Below are 23,352 nucleotides of genomic sequence, written 5' to 3' on the forward strand. Positions count from 1 at the left end.
AAGCGTGGCTGGGACACGCTGCTCTGTGCTGACACCCAGCACTATGCCGTGGGTCTGCTGGCCAGGTGAGAACCCCTTCTCTCCCACATTTGTCCCCTGTGCCCCACACAGTCCCTGTGCTCATGGCCTCGAGGGCCTCGTCACCGAGGGACGGCCAAGCCGACTGGAAAAGGCTGGCAGAGGAGGGTGCCCAGAAGGGGCCGCCTCCCAAAGCACCCACATCCCCCTCCAGAGATACTGGGGAAAGACCGGACCTGTGAGTTAGACCTCCTGGGAGAAGACTGTCCCCCCCACCTCAGGCTCTTGCTGCCTTTTTCCCCCTGACAGGGAGATGCGCCGTCACTTGGGCCACACCTGTTCCCGCATTGGCTTCTACCTACTCCAGCCACTAAGCAGGGAGGAGCCACGCTGGGATCTGCCCTCCCTGGCATTCCTGGTGGAGGTGAGCCAGCGCTGCCTCGCTCAGCTGCCTCTCAGCCCTCTGCCCTCTCGTAGCTGCAGCTGCCTGGGCCGGTGCCCGAGCCCTGTGCTGCTGCTGCTGCTGCTGCCTGGGCCCGGCCCTGTGCGCTTCTGGGCTCCTGCTGTTCGGGTCACCTGTCACTGCCCTGTGCCTTTCAGGTCATCGAGTTCCTGGACCTGAGGGAATGCGCAGGCCGTGTCCTGGAGGAGATGTCAAGGCACCTGCGGGGCACCTGCAGGCAGAGACGTCACCTGGCGCTCAAAGGCCTTGTGCTGCTCAGCGAGGAGCCCTCGATGGTGAGAAGGGGGCAGCGGCTGAAGCTGCGCTGGGGAAAGCAGCCCCTTGGGCTGGCTGGGCTTCAGGAGCTGAGGCAGCTGCTCCCAGCTCTCCTGCCTCCTGCTCCAGCTGCTCGAGTGCTTCGGGACAGGCCTTTGGCCTCTGGGCCCAGCAGCGGCAGGGTGGGCTAGCAGAGCCAGGGCGGTGTTGGCGCTGCAGCTGTTGGTGGCTTCCCAGCACAGCCTTGTGTTCCATACAGGCCGGAGGTGTATGCAGCCTGCTTCCAAGCCTCCTGGAGCGGCTTGGTGATGCCGACGGAGAGGTGGTCGCCATGTCCCTCTCTGCGCTCACCAATGTGTGCCAGCGGAAAGACTCCGTGATCGGCAGGACCACTGCCCTGAAGCTAGCCGACCTCCTCCTGTGGCTCTTTGGAAACGTAAGGCTCTGCGTGCCACGGGCATTAGCTGCTGCCCAGAAACTTTGTGCCCTGGGGATATTAGGCTTTTGCCCGGCTGGGCTGGAGAAATTGGTGCTGAGGCCTCTTCTCCTTCCTTTCCTTCAGGACAACAGCCAGGTGCAGCTGCTCTCCATTCAGCTTTTCCAAAAGGTGATGGGCTTGGTAGCGGATGAGGGCAAAGAGCCACTGAACACAGTTGTGAGCCAGAGCCTGCTCCCACTCTACTTGCACTGCCACGAGGTGAACGAGCGCGTGGCCAAGGTGAGGCGTTGTGTGATGCCGGTGCATCCCTGACAGGGGGCTCGGCTGCCTCCTGCCCGGGCACCTCTCCCGGCTCGCAGCCTCCTGCTGGCCCTGGCGCAGGGACGCAGGGCCCGTGCCCTGGGCTGGGCTGCGCTGCCAGCTCCCGTCTCTGCTGCTCTCCAGGCCTCTCGGGAAACGCTGCATTGTGCGGCCGGCTTCCTGAAGAGGAGCGACCTCGAGCACATGCTGAAGACAGAGAAGCTGTTCAAGTTCGCCGAGTGCGTGGTAAGGACGGCCTCTGGAGAAGCCCCCTGACGGCGGGGCTCGGTGTGCGGGGCTGGCAGCCGTGGCCCCTGCCCAGCGCCGCACGCAGGGGCTCCGGCCTGCGCCCCACACGCCGCTCCCTTCCGTGGGGCCGCGCGGGCTCTTCTCCAGGCTCCTGTGCCCCGAGTCGGGCGCCGACGGAGCGCCGGCCCAGCGGGGCCGCGGGGCGGGGCGGCACCGCGGCTCCCCGGGCAGCGCCCGGCCCTCCGCCCCCTCCGGAGCCCGGCGCCCGCTGGCCGGGCCTCGGGGCTGTGCGGGCAGCGCAGGCCGGGGCTGGGCGCCGGGAGCGCCCGGCCGAGGGGCTGAGCCCGCGCCAACCCTTCCCTCCCTCCTGCCGTTCTCTCCAGCTGGCAGACGACAAGAGCCGAGCGGCCGAACACCTGCGCCTGGCCCTGCCCTACCTGGAGCACCCACAGGAGCCCCTGCGAGAGGCGGCCATCAAGCTCATCGGTGAGCCACGAGCCCGGGCTCCCTCCCAGCCCCAGCCCCAGCCCCAGCCCCCGTCCCGGCAGCGGCATCCGCGCCCGGCGCCGTGGAGCCGCGCCTGCCCTCGGGGCTGCTGCCGCCCTCTGCGGCCGTGCCCTTGGGCGGCAGGATGCGGCAAGGGCCCGGGCCGAGCCCTGCCGGGGCAGGAGGCCGTGTGGCCACAGGGCTGGCAGCGCCGCTGGCAGGGCGCCGTGCCGCTGGGGCCCTGACAGGCTCTGTGTTCCCAGGGATCGCCGGGGTGCGCCTGAGGAGGCAGAAGGAAGAGCTCCAGGCCCTCAGCGAGGGTGAGTGAGGGCAGCGGGTTCTCAGCGGGGCTGCCGGGGGGAGCCGCAATGCTCGCGCAGGGGGCTGCAATCCCTGTCCTGCCTGCGCAGGGCCTGGCTCCCTGTGCGGACAAGGGCTGGCGTGCGCAGAACACGGAGAGATTTCGGGGACGCGGGCGGGGCGATTCGTGTTTAGCACCTTGCGGCGAATCCTGTTGGCCCCTCTCTCCTCTCTTGTGGTGGCCACGGCAGGAGCTGGCTCGGATGGCCCTTGGCAGGAGGGTCTCCTTGGACTCCCGCACATCCGGGCTCTGACCGGGGCTCTGTGCCTGTCTCTTCCAGCTCTTCAGGCCCTGAGAGACGACGACAGCCCCTCTCGGATAAGCCTCTTTGTCCAGCTGATGTTCGAGGAGCGAGTTGCAGAACTGCAGTCATCTGCTGGCTCAGAAGAACCGGTGGCCTTAGAAGACCTTCAGGGGCCACAGAAGATGAGACCGCCTGGAGACGGGGGAGCCGGAGCTCCAGGCACAGCTGATGATTGACGCAGCTGATGCCTGTGGGAAGCTCCCGTGCCTTCAACCCTCTCCCTGCCTTGCTACACCGTCCGTCCCTTTTCCCTCCACCCTTCCTCCCCTTTGACAGCTCCATGTCTTCAGCCCTCAGACCATGCCCCTCCCCTTTTTTCCCTCCCAGCTCATCCCTTTGCTTTGCCTTCCATTAATAAACATTCAAAGAGAAGCTGATTGAAGGCACTGAGGTGCTTTTCCCAAAGACTGGACTCGGTTCCATGGGATCACAGACTGGTTTGGGCTGGAAGGACCTTCAAAATCACCTTCCACCACGCCAGGGTGCTCCAAACCCCAATGTCCAGCCCGGCCTTGGACACTGCCAGGGATGGACACCCCAGGATGGACACCTCGTGCCAGGACCAAGGCTGGTGCACATCAGGCACCCAAACAAGCCCCAGCAGCTGCAGCCTCGGCGGTTTTAATCCCAACCATCCAAAATTCCCGAGCCGGCAGCGTGGCAGTGCTGACCTCTAGTGAGAGGTCCCTGGAAAAGGGAGGATTTCTTGGGATAAAGTTCCCTTCCCAAAGCCTCCGAAGGCAACACCAGAACCCTCAACAACCAAAAAGCACGGGTGACAGTGTCCAACGAAAGGTTTTCTTTAAAAAACACCCCAAATTCACAAGGAAAGCGTCCAATCAAAGCCTCAGAGCTGGTCCCGAGGAGCCCAGAAAGGACCAGGACAGCTCAGGGGGACAGGGAGCTCCCAAATTGCTCCTTTGGGTCCCCTCATTGTCCTCCAGAATCCAGAACTTTCACCCAAAATGTCCCTCGGGAAGATGAGAATTTTCCAGGCACGTCAAAGAAATCTCCACTGCACAAAAATCTCTTTTAAAACCAAGCTTTAAGACTGGGAGTTCTGCTTAGATTGAAACGATGAAATTCAGGATATTCTACATCAAATGCAGCTTTTTGATTCTAACGGACTCCTCTCCCTGCAGCCAAACAAACGTCAAAGGCTCCTGAGCTTTTTGTGGCACACCAGGATTCCCTGGAGCCATCCCAGGAACATTTCCTGGAGTATCCCAGGAATGTTCCCCATTCCTGGGGCTCCACAAACCTCCTGCCCCTTTACAGCAAGCTCAGCTCGGGTCAGAGATAATTGATCCAATTACCTCCAGGAGGAATGAAAGCAAAGCAAAGCGCACTCTGCAGGAGCCCTGGGAAGTCCCTGTTCAGCAAGGAGTTTCCCACTGAAATGATGGGAAAATGATGAGTTCCAGCATGAAATTCAAGGCTTTTCCCTCCGGAAGCAAAATCCAGTCCTTGCATTAACTCTTTTTATTGGTTTTAGTCACTAAGTCTTAAAAAATAAATCGGTTTTCACATTGTTCAGGCTTGGAGAGGTTAGTGCTTTTCCTGAGCTGGGATAAATTCCTGAGGCTGGGCACTTTTTGTACTTCTGGAACTGGAGATTCCTCTGCAATATTCCCTGAGGAGCTTCTCCTCACCTTTTCCTCCCTCAGAAAAACGAAGCAGAGCAAGGAAGGTGTCCAAGAAGGAGAGGCTGGAGAAGCCCCACCTCCCTCCAGGCTCATCCCAGCACTTTCCTGATGGAATTTTCCCATTTCACAGCCAGAGAGCAACCCCTGGCCCCTGACTCAGCTACTCACGGAGTAATTCGAGCCAAGAGGCTGGAGCAGGTACTCAGAGGTTCCACCAGAGCCACAATCCCCCATCAGGATCCTCTGGATTGCCCAGGAAGGAGGAGTTTTTAGGCAATATTGGAAATCTAGGATCTAGGCTTGCAGCAAAGCACGGAGCATCTGCTGGCGTTGGGCTCTGCGTCCCAGGAAATTCAGTGGATTCCTGCTTCTCCACAGGGCCAAGCTGCTATTTCAACACACTTCTGTGGGCCAGGGTTGAGAAACAGGAGGAGTAATGAGCTGGGAGCTGCAAAAAAATAAAATTCAAGACATTCCTCCGCTTCTGAAATGGGCCAACCTTCGAATCCTTTCTCTTCATTAGATTTTTCATTACTGGGAGGTTTCTTCCTGAGAACAAATCCCAGGGATTTCATTCAGAGGTGGAGTTGCTGGCTGGTAAAAACCGCCAAATCCTTTAAATAAACCCCTCAGCATTCTGGTTTTTAATCAGTGATACCTGAGTTCCAAGTTTGGACAGGTATTTATTCCTTAAACTAAAGGCATCAGCTTTTGGCAGCAATTTGGCCAAATCATCGTCCTTCTGTCTCCTGAGCCTCTCCTGCTCTTCTGCTCTGCAAAAGAAAAGCGGCAAAAGATGGTTTGCCCTGAGGGAAAAGCCTGCCAAAGCAGGGAACTGCTGTTATTTGAGTGTTAGTTCCTATTTTAATGTTGTTGTTGTTGTTTGAACACCTAGGAAACGCTTTGGGGCAGCAGGTGAATGACCCTGAGAGGCGCAGGGCTCAGTAACTCAGTGTAAAGAAAGAGAGAGGCTGATTTCTGCAGGTTCCTTTTATTTCACTCCAAGATTTCAGTAGAAAGAGAAACCTTTTGGTTTTTCCCCAGATTACAAGGTGCTCCTTTTAGGATTTTTTCAGATGTATCTCAGGAGGAAAGAGCATTTACCTCTCTCACCTGTGGAAGCAGCCTGGGTTTGTGCACACTGCCAGAAAGAGTCAAACATGCCCACAGGCTTTAGTGCGTGTTGCTTAAACACATGCTCTGGACATTTTCCTACTGGCAGCAGAAAGGATGATGGGGACAGTTACATCAATTGAACTGAACTCTAGAATTCCATATCTAGTTTTTTGAGTTCCTTTTTTTATGCATTTGCAAACCATCATCTTACCTTCTGCCCCTTCTCTTACTGTTATTGGATATTGTCTTGTTGGATGTAATGTTTTAGGGTAGCTCAAAATAAATTTTAACAGCTTGAGATTTCCTGACACCTTAATTATAGAGGTTGTAAGTCAGTCCGTATTTTTTTCTGACAGATGCCTCATTTTTATACCTCAAGCTTAGTGTATTAAAGTCTCTACTGTTTCAGAACCCACAGTTATCATGGATACAAAGAACAGTTTAAAATGCATCATTTAGTAATAGATACAAAGCTGAGGGGCAAATGGGCATCATGCACCCTTTGTGAGAAACCAACTCTAAAAGCTGTACAGACACATTGCCACTCACATCTCAGGGAAGGGATAGATTTTTTCATTTAGGTCAGCAGGAAATGGAAATTTTCTGGCAGTTTGAAACTTATCACCAGCTCCTGAAGTTTTGTGCAAAATCCCAGTGTGTAACATCTGGGTATTTTGCAAAGTCACCTGGCTGCAAACCTCAGCCTCCAACAAATGAAGTGCAGCTCAGCTGTGAGGATTTTTCTGTAACATCTTTAGAACATAAGAGGTAATTAAAACCAGTTCTGTTGCCTAGTGTTACAAAATTGATTACAACTACATGCAGTAACTGCTTTAGACTTGGGAGTTATTTTTAAAAGAAAAAAAGTCCACCGCATAAAACATTGCCCAAAAAATCCCCTTGCAAGGTAGTTTTAATGAATCTTTCATGGTTCAATGAGCTATTGTATTAGGTCATTCTCCTGATGAAGCAATGCTCCAATCTCATTACATTTAGTCAGAAAGAAATAAGCTGCTAGTGTTATTGGATTTCCTATAATTAGTTAAAAAGCAATTTTTTAGAATTTCCTTTCATAGGGTTGGGGGAGGAGGGAAGTTGAGACAAATAATATTGTGCTGCATATAAGTAAAATATAGTGCTCCACACACAATAACCATTCCCAGCTGAGATGTGCTTTAAGGTTTGGGTAAGTCAGCCTCTTTCTCCTGTATCCTTCCTTCCCGCTCCTGTCATCTCTGCTTTTCCAAACAGCAAACCTGAGAACGAGCTCAAAAGGCTGAAAGTCCAAAGGAAAAACACCAGGCAGTCCCCATAGCTGGTGGTAATTAGTAGAAAGTGAATCAGTTGCTTTGTATAGCAGATAAAGGAAAAGCCCAGCCAGAATAACCTGCCTCATCACCACATTGTGTTCCCAACAGAAATTAATTTTGTGAGCTGTGGGAGTTTTAAACAAACATGTGAGGGCTAAAAAGACCTAATGCCATCATCCCAGCGTGGAGAGGAAGATTGAAAGGTGCTTTCAGGAGAACGGCTGCAGTCTCTGGGTAGGGACAATGTTTTCCCCCCTGTGGCCTTTATGAAAAAAGAGTAGAATAAATAGTGCCACATGTCTGCACAGCTGGAACATCTGTGACTGGTTGGCACAAATTTACAATCCTACCTGGTCGCCTGAATCTGGCTGTAATTGACAGACACGGCCGTAATGGCAACATCCTATCGATCTTCCCTGGGACCAGAGCACCTCAGGCTTGAACGACTAAATTGTGGTAAAAGAGCACGAGATCCCTCAAACATTCACAGAGAAAAAAAGCATTCTCACATTTTAGAACGTACGCCTGATTTTTCATACGAGCCCAAAGGCAGCCTGCACAAGTTGATGTAAAGGCATCTGATGAAGGTTGCTAAATACACAGAAGCTCATTAAGTGCCTGCTTCAAAAGAGCTGGAGCCTGGAAAAACTTTTCAAAATACCAAGTATGCTTATCCGGCATCTGGGTAGAAATCTGCTGTCAACACAGCTAGAAATGGGCTCACTGAACTCCATGGAGTTCTCCTAAATCCTTGTTTGACACGAGATACAACGGATGTGATTGCAAGTCCTTGTATGTAGGTGATAAAGCAGCCCATCCACAACAAAATAAATGCTATTTTATAAAACTACAGCTTCTTATTCAACATGCTGAAGGCACCTAAAAGTTTTGCAGTGCAGCATGAACTATATTAGCCCAAGTAAACAGCATGAAAACACAACTGGTGCGAGCAAAAACCCTCTCAGGTTTTCAATACCTCCACTCTCCTCCCCACATTCGAGTTTCCTCTAGATTCAAGATTATTCTAGTATAGATTCCTAAAGACATGATTCCATCTTTATACTAGTTGGCGTTTTTATTTATTCCCACAAAAATGTGTGTTGCAGAAAAATATTTTCCAATACAAAACTCCAAAACATTTCACAGACATACTTCAGAAAAGAAGAAAATCATAGGTTTGCTAAGGAATTCACAGGCCTGGCGTGCATAACTACAAACCTCTTTCAGCTGTGATCAAGACACCTTCTGTATTTATAAATCTTAAAACTTAAGTCTTATTTACTGGATAGAAGCTTGGGGGTTTTTTGTTTTAGTTTTTTGGGCGCTTTGGGGGGGGTTTTAGCTTGGTTAATTTCTGAGGTTTTTGGTTTTGGTTTGGTTGGTTTTTATTTTGATTATGTTGGTTTTACAAGAAAGAAAAAGCATGCTGTGATAAGACTGTGAGATTTTTTTTTTCCTGGGTTCATTTCTTGCTTTGGGAAGCACTGCCTTTCTAACAATATTTGCAAAAGAGGTTGCGGGATACACTGAAACACACTCTAAAATACTACAGAGATAAACAGGGATCCACCATCCCTGTGCCCTGGATTCCTATCCCTCATTCCCACTCCTGGAAATGCTTTTGATAACAATAAAACATGTTGAACTCTTTTTTGTACTCGCTGACACCACTGCTAAATCCCAATAAGATATAAAAGTTTGGCAGCTTGCTTGGATTTACATCCAAAAGAAACAAAAGGCACAAGACCGGGAAAGGGTGAAAAGTCCTCCACAAAAGCAGTCATGCTTTGCAATGTCCAAATGAAGGAAGACACACAAATATTTTCAGGAAGACCAAATGTAGAATGGAAACACTTGGAGACGGGCAAAAATAATAGAAAAGTGAGCAACCTGAAACTCCTGGCATGCCCAGAGACCTCCTGACACCACGCCAGCCTTAAAACAGAGCTACTGCTGCTCACAGAATAACCATTCTAGGGAGGCTATTTTGAATTATTTCACACAATTTCAGTTCCCAAAGGGGCTATAAAGCACTATTGGTAGTCATCTGTACTACAATCATTGATCTTAACTTTAATTATTATTAATGCAAAAATATTTATGAACCAAAGCTATTCCCTTCCATTTCTCTGTCCCTTTCAAAGCTGCTAAGAGCTGGATAACTAAGCGAAGGAGTGCCCTCTGGGAAGTCAGCGGTGATTGCCTCATCCTCAAACGAGAAATTGGAAATTCAGAGTAGGGCAAGAAGCTTAACTCCAGCTATTGAACAGCTGCCATAAAAGAAAGAGTTAAGTAGACAAGGGCACTTGTGTGGAGAAGAGGCAGCTGAAGAAAAGGTAAAAACCAGACAGCTGTGAATGCAGGCACTGAACAGAAAGCAATTATTCTTTTTTAGAAGAATATGGAAACATCAAACTAAACCAGCAGAATGAAGACCAGGATTCCTCGCAATGTGCAATGGGGACACCTTTGGACAATCCTATGTCCCAGGTGCACAGTTAGGGACTCTTCCAGAGCCAAAAGACTAGACTGGAAATCTCCTTAACCGGATTTAGCACACGCCTGCAGCTTCATTGTGTTCAGAGGAACACTCACCGTAAAGGCAAAATCTCCAGGAAGCCACACACAGCACACTGTGGAACAAGCAATTTCCTCTTAACCCATTTTAGTTCCTTTGCCAAGACCCAAAACCAGAAGAATGCCAGCAAAGTGGATTTTTCCCCTGATACACCTAATCTTTCTATCAATTAAATGTATTCCCAAATCTTTTAATGGACGGGTTTTAATTATTACTTCTACCACTTAAAAAACAGTCTCAATAATTTCCTTAAAAATCGCTGAAGCAAGGCACCGTTCAAATGAAGGATACAATTAAATGGGGCTATTGATAAAAATTTTCTCCATATTCAGAATTTTTCCTGTGATTTACATGCATTAGCAAAAGCAGTATCAACTCTTCCCTGCCAGAGTAGTTGAGCATCTTCCTGCTACTAATTCAGCACACATATTTCAGCCATTACCCAGGGAATGCAGTGATTAGGCAGCTTTCCAGTAAACAGTCCTTAAAACAGTTCATAAAAATGCCGTTTAGAAAAAGGTTTGTTTCCTGCTCGACAATTTGATAAGATGTTGCAATTACTGCTTAGGGATATGTTTCAAGTCCGCCAAGTGAGGTAAATTCCATTTCCACACACGCTATCATAGCGTTTGCAGGTTAAAATGCCATAAAGTAGTTCTTACGTACTCAGAAGATGCAATTAATTTGGGTGCTGCTTTTTTAGAAACACACGCTTAGAAAATCCTAAAAACTTGCAATGAAAAAAGTGAAAATACCCATAAAACAGGCCACAAAAGGCAGATGCTCAAGTAGAAATCTAGTGGCATTGTCTGAATCACGACTTGCCCAGACCAAAAACTGTTCCTAGTAATGGAGAGAAAACAGCATCACAATCTATATATTCTTTTGACATCCCACCTGAGGTAAGACCCCTAGTTCAAAGGTCCCAGAATAACCAGAAACAGTCGGTTTTACAGGTTACAAGGAAATCAAAGAAATACTCAAATTTTGGCACAGTAATTCCTAAACTTAGAGCATCAGTTTGTTATCCATAAATGGAAAGCATTTAGCTGGTTTTAACAACTTCCTAAAAAAACCAAGATTCAATTGCAACATTTATTATCTAAAAGTGTTCTGGTCAAAATAAAAATGAAACTCAAAATTATGAACCCTTTTTATGAAAATAGCTGATACTTAATAGGCAATAAACTCTTGCTCTCTCCTGTTTTCATTTCCTCAAAAAAGCAACATAAACTAAAACAATGTAATCTCATGTGTTCAGGCTCCATATATGTTGTTTTGAGAAAAGGCTTTATAACAGCTTCATTGAAGGCTCTTTAAGAAACTAAATCTTTCTATTTTAATAGAGTGACAAGGTGTATATGACGGCATCAAATGAAAAGGAAAATGAGCTGTCACAATAAAGTACTACTGAAAGCTTCAGCACAAACTGCATGACAAGCTAAAAGAAAAAGAATTATTTTGTTCCTTTTGCTTTAACCAAAGTCCTAACACATAGGACCTGCAAACCGCTGCCATTTTAGAGACAAACTGTATTTTAAGTGGATGTAACTAGCCCTCGCAAACGTAGCAAAAATTGAAATGTTCTCAAATTGGTCTTTGCATGTGCACTAATCCATCCACACCACATCAGATGTATCTTGTAGTTGATAATATTTTACATGCTTACAATAATTACTGTAATTCAGAACCTTGACACCCATTTTCCTAAGATAAATCAACGTAAGAAAAATTATTCAACCTCCCTTTTCTTCTAAGGGTAAATGCAAAGCAGTTTGAAGCTCACTGTAGGTTTAAATTTTAATCCAAGGGCTGATGGTCTGCAATATGATTACAGTCTTTCCAATGTCAAAAGTTAACAGAGGAGTGGAGTCTATTTCAAATGACTGGCTCTAAACATCTCATAATTACATTAGATAAATTACACTTTACACATAATTGCAACAAGTTTTTGCCGTATTAGGCACCGGTCTGAAATACTTGGCAGTTTCACAGTGAAACACTATTCCTCTTGATGCATTTGGATGAGGTCCTTACCCTTCTACCATCACAGTCAGGGATCTGCCACTGGCATAAAATTCCAGATGGATAATGCCAGCAATCCTAACTACTTCACAAAACAACAGGTAAGGAGGGAAATAGATTAATATGCTGTTCTTATCCCCTTTCAACTGACAGAAGTTCTGCATGCTTAAAAAAAACAATCCGGTTTTTCCATGACATCATTCGGCTTGAATACTAATGCTTTTCCTTAATGCAACTACATGTACACGGATGTACAACTTCTCTTTACACAGAAGAAACGCCCAACTTTACATGTTTTTCTTTACTCTGTTTCCCCTGATTATAATTCTAAGATCCTTTCTGATTTTTACGCCATTTCCCTGTCTTAATTCTTCAGTGTTGTTTAATGAAGTGCCCCTCTCCATTCTGTGAAGATAGAGTGATTTACAGTAGCTGAAAATCAGGGGATTGTCCAGTAATTACAGCTTTTCTCAGTAAAGTAGTAGTATTGGATTCATTAACAGTGTTTGGATTCATTAACAATTAAAGTTTATTTCACTGAACAACAAGTACAAAGCTGGGTCAAGCTCCCTTGTTAGGCTTTGACACTTCCTTCAGGAAGACTACAATTCAACCCAGGGTTTCATTTTCTGTTTGGCTGCTTGTAAAATAGAAGGCATCTTGAAAATGATACTTCCATTTAGGGCTCTTACTGTGGACCTTACAGGCACTGTAAATGTGGAGTGGCTTTGTCTTAAACAGCCTAATCCTGCCCATTCCACAGAACAGACATTTGGAGTACAGCGACGATGGGAGCATGAAAACGCAGCATTAACAACTTCTTCATTGCAAAGAGTAAGCACAATCCAAGTCTTGCTGTTTCCTTGGTAAGACCATAAGAAATGAGGCAGGGAAAGTGAATGTTTTGGGCTTGCAAGCCATTTTCCTTGAGCTGGGACATCTGCTGATTGCAAGGGTGTTGGGGGTTAGGTTTGTTCTTTTTTTCTCTAAAGAATTTTTTCCCCACAAGTTACCAAGGAGATCAAGTGTTGGATACTTGAGAGTACTTAACCGAAACAAAGAGGTGGACAAAAAGTGGAAGGGGGAGATAACGCAAGTAAAAGACAAAGCTTGAGGCAGCTGCGTGCTTTTCTTCTTCCGGCGTTCGGGGAGACGCGTGTCTGCCGCTCCTCGAGGATCTCAGCCGCCACAAAGCACGCCGAGCGGAGAACGGCTGTTGCTGGCTGGAGGAGTTTCACTGTGGCCAAAGGGATCCAGTCCTGGGAAATCTACTATCACCGGTTCGACCTGAATCCTGAGTTTTTCTCTGCCACTCGCGGAAGCTGGGCCGCTTTCTGCCTCGCCTTCGGCTTCTTTGGCGCTGCTCCTCTTGCTGCAGCGTGACCCTGCACCCCCTGCGCTGCCGGGACATCCTGCCCCTGCCTACTGGGACACCCTGCCATCCCAGCTACCAGCCCGGGACTTTTCCACTGTTTCAGCTTGGTGCTCTGAGGATCCTGCAGGGACACCGAAACCAAACTGCCCTGGGTTTTGTGAAACAAAGCCCTCAAGGTTCTTGGTACTGTTGTCGTTTGTCATTAATGCTGTAGTTGTTTGGTGGTGGGGGGGAGGTTTTTTTTGTGTTTGTTTGCTTTGTATTACATACTAGTAAAGAACTGCTATTCCTATTTCCCAAATCTTTGCCAAAGAGCCTCTGATTGTAATTTTACCTAGCAGATACCTGTCTTCCTAAACCAAGACAGATTTTGGCGCCCAAGTGTGGGGCTTGAGGGCACTGAGAAAAGAAAAGGGAAGAGAAATAGCAGTTCTTAACTAACCTAGTACTTTCTTTTGTGTGCGTTGGATATAAAAACCTCATTAGGCTGCATCATGTGGTCTAACTTAGCCTGGTTTGGGTGGCATGTGGTTGTGGCTGTATTCCTTCCTTTTGCAGGCCCTTATCTAAACATGGGCCCAATAACTAAGGCTACTGTGACTGTCATCCAGTTTATTTTATGGCTTAATAAGGTGAAGAACTCATGGATTTTTAATTTCCTCTGGAAGGCAGGCACATGGATTCAGGACTATCGTACACTAACTGTGTGTTTTTGGAGTTACTTTAACAATGGTACCTACTGTGAGGAAATGACACCGGGGGAAGTTTCTTTTTCCCAACCCTTTACCCATCTCTTTGGGTCTGCCCCACCAGTTTTTGAAGGGTTTAAATCCTCTCTGAATGCTAATGATATCATACAATGGCTGGTGCTGCTAATATGCATATTCTATTTAGCATTCAGAGATAAGGGAAGATTGACCTGGATAACCACCCTGATACCTACCCCACAGAACAGGGATGATACTCCAGAGCCTGACTCTGCCCCACAGCCTGCCTCAGAAAGGACCCACCCGGATTGCGTTGAGGTTCTGGTAAAAGAGATAGGCCAAATGCTGAAGGAGTACATTTCCCCAGCTCATGAAAAACCCTCCCCCTGCCCCGAGAAGGCAGAGACTGACGGTGCAGCAGTGGAACCCACAGACGTTACAACTGTCCAGGTTCCAGCTAAACCACAAGGGCAGCCACAGCCAGCAGCAGTCGCCCCTGTGGAAACAAGGAAGTGTAAAGTGAAATCGTCAGATCCTGGTATTAAGGATAAGAAAGGAGGGTCCTCACAGTCCACAGAAGAGCCACAGGTTGAGATAATCACTGAGTCCCTGACATATGAAAGTCTACGTAATCTGCAAAAAGATATTGCACGACGAGGACGTGCGGCTTATACAGCCTGGCTACTTCGAGTCTGGGACCTTATGGGTACAGGTGTGCAACTGGATAGTGCTGAAGCAAGGAATTTGGGACCCTTGACCCAGGACTCAGGTATAAATCAGGTATTTGTAAGAGAGCAAAGGCCCCTTCCCCTTTGGGAACGACTTCTAATGAGTGTGAGAGAGAGATTTGTCCACAGAGACAGAATGCAAGGGCACAACAATAGAATGCGATGGAAGACCCTTGAGGAAGGAATCCAACAGTTGAGAGAAGTGGCAGTATTGGAAGTACTTTTTGGGAGGACCGGACAGCATGATAATGACCCCGACAAGGTTAAATGCACAGGGCACATGTTGTGGAATCTGGAAACTCATGGACCATCCCAATACGCCACATTCATCGCAACAATTAATGCCGAGGATAACCGAGAGACAGTGGGTTCTGTTGCCAACAAGCTCAGAAATTATGAAAGTATGATCAGTGGCCCAATGCAGGCTCATGTCTCTGCGGTGGTGAAGGAACTCAAAGAGGAGATGAGGGAAATGAGAGAGGAGATGAGAAGGAGCAGTTCCCATGTAGCATCGGTGCGAGTCACAGGCCCCAGAATCAGAGCCCAACATCCCCCAGCGAGAGAGAGAGGGTACACCCCTCGAGCTGACCTGTGGTTTTATCTGCGGGACCATGGGGAGGACATGGGAGCGTGGCATGGGAAACCTACTTCTGTCCTGGCAGCACGGGTACGTGAGCTCAAGGAGAGAAACGCTAACAGAGGGAGTTCCACTAGAATGAAGGTAGCCTCAGCCTCCCATGAGCAAGCTGCCAGGTATTACGGAGGTGGGAATGCTGTGTCAGATTCCCTCGAAGGAACCTCTACCATGTATGTCCAAGAAGGGAATAATAACCAGTGCTAGAGGGGCCCTGCCTCTAGCCAGGAAGAGGCACGGGAAAATCGGGTTTTTTGGACTGTGTGGATTCGATGGCCTGGCACATCAGAGCCACAAAAATATGAAGCTTTGGTAGATACTGGGTCGCAGTGTACTCTAATGCCATCGGGACATGTGGGGGCAGAACCGATTTCCATTGCCGGGGTGACGGGGGGATCACAGGAACTGACTCTGGTTGAAGCCGAGGTGAGCCTGACCGGGAAGGAGTGGCAGAAACTTCCGATTGTGACCGGCCCAGAGGCTCCATGTATTCTGGGCATAGACTTCCTCAGGAATGGCTATTATAAAGACCCTAAAGGACTCAGATGGGCTTTTGGAATAGCTGCTGTGGAGAGAGAGAACATTAAGCAGTTGAACACCTTGCCGGGACTATCAGAGAACCCATCTGCAGTGGGACTCCTGAAGGTAGAAGAACAACAAGTACCTGTTGCCACCTCGACAGTGCACCGTCGGCAGTATCGGACAAATCGGGACGCCGTGATCCCCATCCACAAGATGATCTGTGAGCTGGAGAGCCAAGGGGTGGTCAGCAAAACCCACTCACCCTTCAACAGCCCCATCTGGCCTGTGCGCAAGTCTGATGGAGAATGGAGACTGACTGTGGACTATCGTGCATTGAATGAAGTGACTCCACCGCTGAGCGCTGCTGTGCCGGACATGCTGGAACTTCAGTACGAGCTGGAGTCCAAGGCAGCGAGGTGGTATGCCACTATTGACATTGCCAATGCATTTTTCTCCATTCCTCTGGCTGCAGAATGCAGGCCTCAGTTTGCTTTCACCTGGAGGGGCGTGCAGTACACCTGGAACCGGCTGCCCCAGGGGTTGAAACACAGCCCCACCATCTGCCATGGGCTGATCCAGGCTGCACTGGAGAAGGGTGAGGCTCCAGAACATCTACAGTACATCGATGACATCATTGTGTGGGGAAAGACTGCAGCTGAAGTATTCGAGAAAGGAGAGAGGATCATCCAGATTTTGCTGAAAGCCGGGTTTGCCATCAAGAAGAGCAAAGTCAAGGGACCTGCCAGAGAGATCCAGTTCCTGGGAGTAAAGTGGCAAGATGGACGGCGGCAGATCCCCACTGAGGTCATTGATAAGATCACAGCAATGTCTCCACCGACCAGCAAAAAGGAAACACAAGCTTTCCTAGGAGCCATAGGTTTTTGGAGGATGCACATTCCTGAGTACAGTCAGATCGTGAGCCCTCTCTACCTGGTTACCTGCAAGAAGAACAATTTCCACTGGGGCCCTGAACAGCAACAAGCCTTTGCCCAGATCAAGCAGGAGATTGCTCATGCAGTAGCCCTTGGCCCAGTCAGGACGGGACCAGATGTGAAGAATGTGCTTTATTCTGCAGCCGGGAACAACGGTTTGTCCTGGAGCCTTTGGCAGAAGGTGCCAGGGGAGACCCGAGGCCGACCACTGGGTTTTTGGAGTCGAAGTTACAGAGGATCTGAAGCCAACTACACTCCCACAGAGAAGGAGATCTTGGCCGCCTATGAAGGAGTTCAAGCCGCCTCAGAAGTGATTGGCACAGAAGCACAACTCCTCTTGGCACCCCGACTACCAGTGCTGGGGTGGATGTTTAAAGGAAAGGCTCCCTCCACGCACCATGCCACCGATGCCACATGGAGCAAATGGACTGCCCTCATCACACAGCGTGCCCGTATTGGAAACCCAAATCGCCCTGGGATTTTGGAGATAATTACAAACTGGCCGGAAGGAGAAAACTTCGGTTTCACGGACGAAGAGGAGCAGGAACAAGTGACACGAGCTGAAGAAGCTCCTCCGTACAACCAACTGCCAGCAGAAGAAACACACTACGCTCTTTTCACTGACGGTTCCTGTCGCATCGTGGGAATGAACCGTAAGTGGAAAGCAGCCGTATGGAGCCCCACATGACAGGTTGCAGAAGCCACTGAAGGAGACGGGGGATCAAGTCAGCTTGCTGAAATCAAAGCTGTTCAATTAGCCCTTGACATTGCTGAAAGAGAGAAGTGGCCAAAGCTCTACCTCTACACTGATTCGTGGATGGTAGCCAATGCTCTGTGGGGCTGGCTGGAAAGGTGGAAAAAGGCCAACTGGCAGCGTAGAGGAAAACCAATCTGGGCTGCTGATGAATGGAAGGACGTTGCCACTCGTGTAGAGAAGCTGCCTGTGAAAGTCCGCCATGTAGATGCCCATGTTCCCAAGAGTCGGGCTAATGAGGAACACCAAAACAACAAGCAGGTAGATCAGGCTGCCAAGATAGAAGTGTCAAAGATAGATTTAGATTGGCAACACAAGGGAGAGTTGTTCCTAGCCCGATGGGCCCATGATGCCTCGGGTCATCAGGGCAGAGATGCCACCTATAAGTGGGCCCGAGACCGAGGGGTGGATTTAACCATGGACAGTATTTCTCAGGTTATCCATGACTGTGAGACATGTGCTGCAATCAAACAAGCCAAGCGGGTGAAGCCCTTATGGTATGGTGGGCGGTGGTCCAAATATAAATATGGGGAAGCCTGGCAGATTGACTACATCACCCTTCCCCAAACTCGCCAGGGCAAGCGTTATGTGCTAACCATAGTGGAAGCCACCACTGGATGGTTGGAGACCTACCCTGTGCCTCATGCTACTGCCCGGAACACCATCCTGGGCCTGGAAAAACAAGTCCTGTGGAGACATGGCACCCCTGAGAGAATCGAGTCGGACAATGGGACTCATTTCAAGAATAGTCTTATAAGCACCTGGGCTAGAGAACATGGCATTGAGTGGGTGTACCATATTCCTTATCATGCACCAGCGGCCGGGAACGTTGAACGGTGCAATGGCCTGCTTAAAACTACCTTGAAAGCACTGGGTGGGGGAACCTTTAAGAATTGGGATACTAATTTAGCAAAGGCCACCTGATTGGTGAACACTCGAGGTTCCACCAACCGAGCAGGTCCTGCCCAATCTGAGCCCTTGCAAAAGACAGACGGAGATAAGGTTCCAGTGGTACACATGAGAGGTATGCTGAGAAAAACTGTTTGGATTAATCCTGCCTCCAGCAAAGACAATCCCATCCGTGGGGTTGTCTTCGCTCAGGGACCAGGTTGCACCTGGTGGGTGATGCAAAAGGATGGAGAGACCCGATGCATACCTCAAGGGGACCTTGTTTTGGGGTGAACTACCCATGACAATGTGGCTGTATCCATATTTGCATATATATATGTATTTTTAACAGTTAAAACTCAATGTAATATGTTGGTATGGGAAAAAAATTCGGGGTGGATAATGTTGGGGGTTAGGTTTGTTCCTTTTTTTACTCTAAAGAATTTTTTCCCCACAAGTTACCAAGGAGACCAAGTGTTGGATACTGGAGAGTACTTAACCGAAACAAAGAGGTGGACAAAAGGTGGAAGGGGGAGATAACGCAGGTAAAAGACAAAGCTTGAGGCAGCTGCGTGCTTTTCTGCTTCCGGCGTTCGGGGAGACGCGTGTGTCCCGCTCCTCGAGGAGCTCAGCTGCCGCAAAGCACGCCGAGCGGAGAACGGCTGTTGCTGGCTGGAGGAGTTTCACTGTGGCCAAAGGGATCCAGTCCTGGGAGGTCTGCTATCACCGGGTCGGCCTGAATCCGGAGTTTTCCCGGCCACTTGCGGGGAGCTGGTCCAGGCCCTGCCTCGCCTTCGGCTTCTTCGGCACTGCTCCTCTTGCTGCAGCGTGACCCTGCACCCCCTGCGCTGCCGGGACATCCTGCCCCTGCCTTCCGAGACACCCTGCCATCCCAGTGACCAGCCCGGGACTTTTCCACTGTTTCAGCTTGGTGCTCTGAGAATCCTGCAGGGACACCGAAACCAAACTGCCCTGGGTTTTGTGAAACAAAGCCCTCAAGGTTCTTGGTACTGTTGTCGTTTGTCATTAACGCTGTAGTTGTTTGGTGGGGGGGGAGTTTTTTTTGTGTTTGTTTGCTTTGTATTACATACTAGTAAAGAACTGCTATTCCTATTTCCCAAATCTTTGCCAAAGAGCCTCTGATTGTAATTTTACCTAGCAGATACCTGTCTTCCTAAACCAAGACAGATTTTGTCGCCCAAGTGTGGGGCTTGAGGGCACTGAGAAAAGAAAAGGGAAGAGAAATAGCAGTTCTTAACTAACCCCAGCCCAGCCTGGCCCTGGCTGCAGGACAACCCCTCTGCCAACGCCGTCCTGCTGGGGAGGGACTGACTCCTTCCCCTTCCCTCTAGCACGGAGGCAAATCCCATCCTCTCCTTGTCCTTCCTCCCCCAGAAAAGGAGCTGAGGATGGAGACTAAGGAGGACAAATCCCCACGGCAGAACCTCACTGAAGAGGCCGTTTTGAGCAGCTCCATGGCACAGCAATCCAAGAGGGAGGAAAAGCCCCAGAGATCCCTCAGGAGGAGGAGCTCCAAGCCCATCCCAGGGTGCTCCATGGAGTTAAGACCCACTTTGTGCAGAGAAGATGGACAGAGCATTAGCCAGGGCTCTGAGCTGGTGGTCCATGAGCAGCTTCATGATGTGGAGAAGCCCCACAAGTGCTTGGAGTGTGGGAAGAGCTTCAGCCAGAGGTCCAACCTGATCCATCACCAGATGATCCACACTGGGGAGAGGCCCTACCAGTGTGGGGAATGTGGGATGAGCTTCAGCCGCAGATCCCACCTCATCTGCCACCAGAGGATCCACACCAAGGAACGGCCCTACGCGTGTGAGCAGTGTGGGAAGAGCTTCAGCCAGCGCTCCACCTTGATCCGCCACCAGAACATCCATGCTGAGGAAAGGCCATGCAAGTGTGGGGAATGTGGGAAGGGCTTCAACCAGAGGTCCAAACTGATCATCCACCAAATGACCCACACCGGGGAGAGGCCCTATGAGTGTTCTGAGTGTGGGAAGAGGTTTCAGACCAGCTCCCATCTCCTCGTGCACCAGCGGATTCACTCAGAGGAGAGGCCCTTCCGCTGCCCCGACTGCAGGAAGGGCTTCAAGCACAATTCCACCCTCGTCACCCACAGGCGCATCCACACTGGGGAGAGGCCCTACGAGTGTCCCCAGTGTGGGAAGGGCTTCACCCAGAGCTCTGCCTTGACCCAACACCAACAGAAGCACCAGTAAGGCATGCCCTGTGAGTTCCCCAACTGCGGGAAGAGCTTTGTGTGTGTCTCCAGCCTCATTCCCCATCAGAGGAAGCACCCTGGGGACCCACATTCACTGTGATCCACGCTGGGAGGACACCTGTCCCTTTCCCTGCCCCTGAAAATGATGTGAGGTGGGATGGAAGAATGTCAGAGTCTGGTCATGGCCCCGTCATTGTATTCAGTCCAAACTCAAATCATTGCCAAGGCCAGGAAAGGGACTCTCTCTCTCTCTCCCAAGGAGAAGGGTGTCCTTTCCAGGCAGGTGGAAATGCATGGCCAGGAAGAGCCAGTCAGTTGTAGTAGGAGTTGTTGTAGTTTACCATGTACACCCTTTGTATTATGCATTCTGTTATTAATATTGTTTCTGTTCCTATTTGTTGCATATCTTGTTGCTGTTCTCAATAAATTGTTCTTATCCCAGCCTGGGATCTTTGCCTTTTGTACTTTCAGTGGGAGCCTGGAGGGCAGCAAGGGGCGGCACGGTTTTAGCAGGAGCAGGAAATTGGGGAATCCCATTCCTAAAGCCCGGCCCGTGGAAACCGAGCATCACAGCTGGTGCCAGCCCTGGCTGCCCTGGCAACAGCCTTGGGAGCGGGTCCCTGGCTGGGGGCTGTGGAACCTCTTCCCTCTGGGGCCCAGGGACAGGACTGCAGGGAACGGCTGGAGCTGAGCCGGGGCAGGTTTGAGTTGGATCTGAGGAAAAGGTTTTTCCCCCAGAGGCTGCTGGGGCACTGAACAGGCTCCCAGGGAAGGGTCACAGCTCCAGGGCTCTCTCAGCTCCAGCAGCGTTTGGACACCGCTGCCAGGCCCAGGCTGGGATTGTTGGGGTGTCCTGTGCAGGCCCAGCAGTTGCACTCCAGGATCCTGATGGGTCCCTCCCAACTCAGCCAGTTCTGTGCTTCTGGGATCCCATGGCCCTGGAAACGGGACTGCAAATGGTTGCCATGGCAAGGGACTCTGGCTCCAGGCCTGAGCTGGGATGGTCAAGAGCCCTGTGGTCAGAGGCAGTCCCAGCAATGCCATGGGGACATCCCAGGGCACCTTGGGCTGCAAAGGCACCCATCTGTCACAGGCACTCACAGGGGCTCCACGGTGACATCCCAGGAGTGCCCAGGCTGCCAAAGAGCCGGGATGTCCCAGACACTCACAGGGCTTCCTGTCGTGGGCAGAGTGGGAAAAGCTTCAGGCAAAAGCTTCACTTCTTCATTGGAGAAACTCCTTCTGAGTCATCAGGTCGAGAAATGACACCCAACAGCCACCATGGATCCTCAAACCCCTCCAAGGATGCCTAAACTTCTAAAATTCCATCTCAGAGAGGAGACTGGGAGTGGCTGGATACAATGCTAGCCCTGGACATTTTCAAAGGTTTACGTGTAAAAGATTGGACAGGTGGAAATGAACTGAAGTGCAATTTGTCCCCCAAGATTTACAATGGAATACCAGATACATTTCTATAAATACAGCTATGATTGATTCTCATCAGGATTAGACAGAAAGAGTAATTCAAACCACTGAATAATTTTTTTTTTAAAGTGTAATTTACTTGACAGTATAGGACCTATAACGATTATTAGAATATAGTGCTCTAGGAAGCAATTTTGAAGTAAACAGGGCCTTGTTGGAGTTGTTGGAGCCCATTGCCGTCAGAGCCTCCCGCTCCAGCAGGAACTGCCTTTCCTGTGCCATGACCAGGGCAGATCCCGCTGCAGGAAAAGCCCCAGGCCAGCCCCAACACAGGGAAGGGCTCGGGCACAAGTGCAGAGTGCCGTGCTGGGAGCTGTGCCAGGGAGAGCCTGAGGCACCAAAGGCACCTTGGCAGCAGCAGCTGCTTCCAGGCCATGGCCAGAAGCCTCCCTTGGCAGCCCGGCCTGCTGGCCCCCACTGCACAGCTGCTGCTTCAGGGCTCATTTCTGCCTGGGCTCTGCCCCAGCCCGCAGAGTGACACCTCAGCCCTGACTCTGGCACAGCCGCTGTGCCTGAGCCCTGCAAAGCCTCAAGGTCACCTGTGCCCCCCTGGCTCTGGCAGCCCCTGGGGCAGGGGGGGAAAGGCCAGAGAAGGGGCTGGCTTTGGCTGCTGGATGTGGGCTCCAGCAGAGACAAGGAGGAGTCAAGGGAGTGGATGGAGTCCAGCCAGCAGCCCCTTCTCCCCATGCAATCCTGGAATGGTTGGGATGGGAAGAGCTCTGCAGGGTTCATCTCATCCAAATGCCTGCGATGAGCAGGGACATCTTTCACCAGATCAGGTTGTTCAGAGCCCTGTCCCAGCTGGACTTGAATGTTTCCAGGGAGGGGGCACTGACCATGTCTCTGGGAACCTGTCCTGGTGGATCACCAACATCACCATCAAAAATTTCCTGCTTATCTCTTCTTATCCGAAGCTCCCTTCCTTTAGTTTAGTTTGAACAAGGATTTCAAAGCTTGTCTGTCCCTCAAGAGTTGGTCTAATTCTGCCTTCAGCCAATTCTGGATTTGTGTTTTTTTGTAGCACTTCCTGTGTGTTGAAATCATTCCTTGCATGGTTCTGCCTTGGGGAGTGGAACCTCCTTGGTGGCACCTTGGGCTTGGCACACACTTGAGGAGATTGTCTGAAACTCTGGAGTTTCAGATTGTTAAAAAAGGAAGAAAACTCCTCTTTGCCTGAGTGCAGCCAGTTCTGCAAGCAAAACAGGTCCCAGGTGAGTGAGGAAAGGCAGGATGGGGTTGGGGGATGTGGACCGAGGTTGTCCACATTCGGTCAGACCTCAAGGCACAGCTTCTCTGAGCAGGCCACACCTTCTGAAGGAGAGACCCAGCGTCAGTATCAGTCACTGAATGCTGCAATCACCTCTTCTCTAAAGAGAAGAGTAATAAAATACATCCTTTCAAATAGGAACGTGTATTTCTTAGAAGCTCTTGGAAACATACCTCCATAACTGCAGTAGGAAACCTTCCTAATGAATTGCACCAGATCAGAGTGAAATCAAGGCACAGCCATGGTTTGCTAGGACTTGCCTTATCCTAATGAG

General features: G+C 50.0%; 1 protein-coding gene across 1 annotated transcript; it reads left to right on the plus strand.

The window, feature by feature from the left end:
• Nucleotides 1-1,679: 1,679 nt before the first annotated feature.
• LOC136304157 (zinc finger protein 154-like) lies at nt 1,680-20,324 on the plus strand. Its single transcript, XM_066207794.1, has 2 exons — nt 1,680-1,721; nt 19,443-20,324. Exons 1-2 carry the CDS (start codon nt 1,680-1,682, stop codon nt 20,322-20,324), a joined length of 924 nt encoding a protein of 307 aa, XP_066063891.1.
• Nucleotides 20,325-23,352: the final 3,028 nt, after the last annotated feature.

This window comes from Chamaea fasciata, unplaced genomic scaffold (assembly GCF_029207755.1).
Source record: "Chamaea fasciata isolate MVZ Bird 193981 ecotype frontalis unplaced genomic scaffold, bChaFas1.0.hap1 SCAF_54, whole genome shotgun sequence".
Lineage (NCBI taxonomy): Eukaryota > Metazoa > Chordata > Aves > Passeriformes > Sylviidae > Chamaea > Chamaea fasciata.